This window comes from Sinocyclocheilus rhinocerous, unplaced genomic scaffold (assembly GCF_001515625.1).
Source record: "Sinocyclocheilus rhinocerous isolate Xijiao unplaced genomic scaffold, SAMN03320098_v1.1 scaffold33841, whole genome shotgun sequence".
In the NCBI taxonomy this organism is placed as follows: Eukaryota; Metazoa; Chordata; class Actinopteri; order Cypriniformes; family Cyprinidae; genus Sinocyclocheilus; species Sinocyclocheilus rhinocerous.
Genome location: NW_015641843.1, coordinates 1 through 1,244, shown reverse-complemented (window position 1 = coordinate 1,244; position 1,244 = coordinate 1). Strand labels below are relative to the sequence as shown.

General features: G+C 42.9%; 1 protein-coding gene across 1 annotated transcript; it reads right to left on the bottom strand.

The window, feature by feature from the left end:
• Positions 1-331: 331 nt before the first annotated feature.
• On the bottom strand, positions 332-750 carry LOC107755321 (histone H2A-like). Its single transcript, XM_016572077.1, has one exon. The coding sequence runs from the start codon at positions 731-733 to the stop codon at positions 347-349; it is 387 nt and encodes a 128-aa protein (XP_016427563.1). The 5' UTR covers positions 734-750; the 3' UTR covers positions 332-346.
• Positions 751-1,244: the final 494 nt, after the last annotated feature.

The window sequence follows — 1,244 nt, the reverse complement described above, 5'->3', positions numbered from 1 at the left end:
TTACCGATCTTGGTGCGCATTAGTTTAATCTCAATTTACTTTTTTTTCTATTGTATGCATGTATGAGTATATGTACCCAGAGCTACTGGAGACCACGAAAAAAAAAAAAAGTCCTTGTGTTTTTGCTTACACTTGGCAAATAAAGATCATTCTGAATCGCCAGATAGTGGCCATCATGAATGTTCATAATCGTAATTGTAGGATTTAGTTGATATAATGCATATTTGGCTGCACACATTTATGGCATGTCATTACTTGCATATTAAACAGGAAAGCACTCTTCAATAGATAAAAATGGGTGGCTCTTAAAAGAGCCTTTTTGTTTCAGAAACTGACTAGAATCTGTTTACTTGGCTTTGGCGGGTTTCTCGCTCTTCTTGGGCAGCAGCACGGCCTGGATGTTGGGCAGCACGCCGCCCTGAGCGATGGTCACTCGGCCCAGGAGTTTGTTCAGCTCCTCGTCGTTGCGCACCGCCAGCTGCAGGTGACGGGGAATGATGCGGGTCTTCTTGTTGTCTCTGGCGGCGTTTCCAGCCAACTCCAGGATCTCAGCGGTAAGATACTCGAGCACAGCGGCCAGATAAACGGGAGCTCCGGCACCGACGCGCTGTGCGTAGTTACCTTTGCGGAGATGCCTGTGAACACGACCGACGGGGAACTGCAGCCCTGCTCTGGAAGAGCGACTCTTGGCCTTCGCTCTCGCCTTGCCACCGGTTTTGCCTCTTCCACTCATTGTTAAAAGTTTAAATTCTGCGCTTGTATTGTTAAAACAATGAGTCTGTGAGCTCCGCTTTACTGTTTTTAAAAGAGCGTGCGAGTCGCCCATTGGTTTAGAGCCTGTAAGATTTCAAACCAATCACTGAACTTCCATCCAACACTGACCGCCGAAGCCACGCCTCCACAGCTGGCGGTCTGATTGTGCAGCGTTAAGAAACAACGCCACAGAAAACATTCAAGAAACCACCCGCCATTAAACACAAAAGAAGAAGAAGAACATTCAAGAACTTGTGACGGGGTGTTCAAGTATTTCAAAATAATTGTCAAGGCAAAAAGCATTTATAAATAGTTTTTAACCTAATTAAATTTAGATCAATGATCCATTAAAGCTGTTAATATTAATTTATGTGTATTACTTTGTGGCTTTTCTAAATACACAGTAAACATGTAAAACATGTCGAGGTAAACTCAAATACACTCTTCTATTTTATCTTTTTATCACTTTTTTATTTGCACTGTATAGTTAA

What these genes read in the sequence shown, in the direction of transcription:
- LOC107755321 (XM_016572077.1), bottom strand. Translation starts at nt 733, where the DNA reads ATGAGTGGAAGAGGCAAAACCGGTGGCAAGGCGAGAGCGAAGGCCAAG.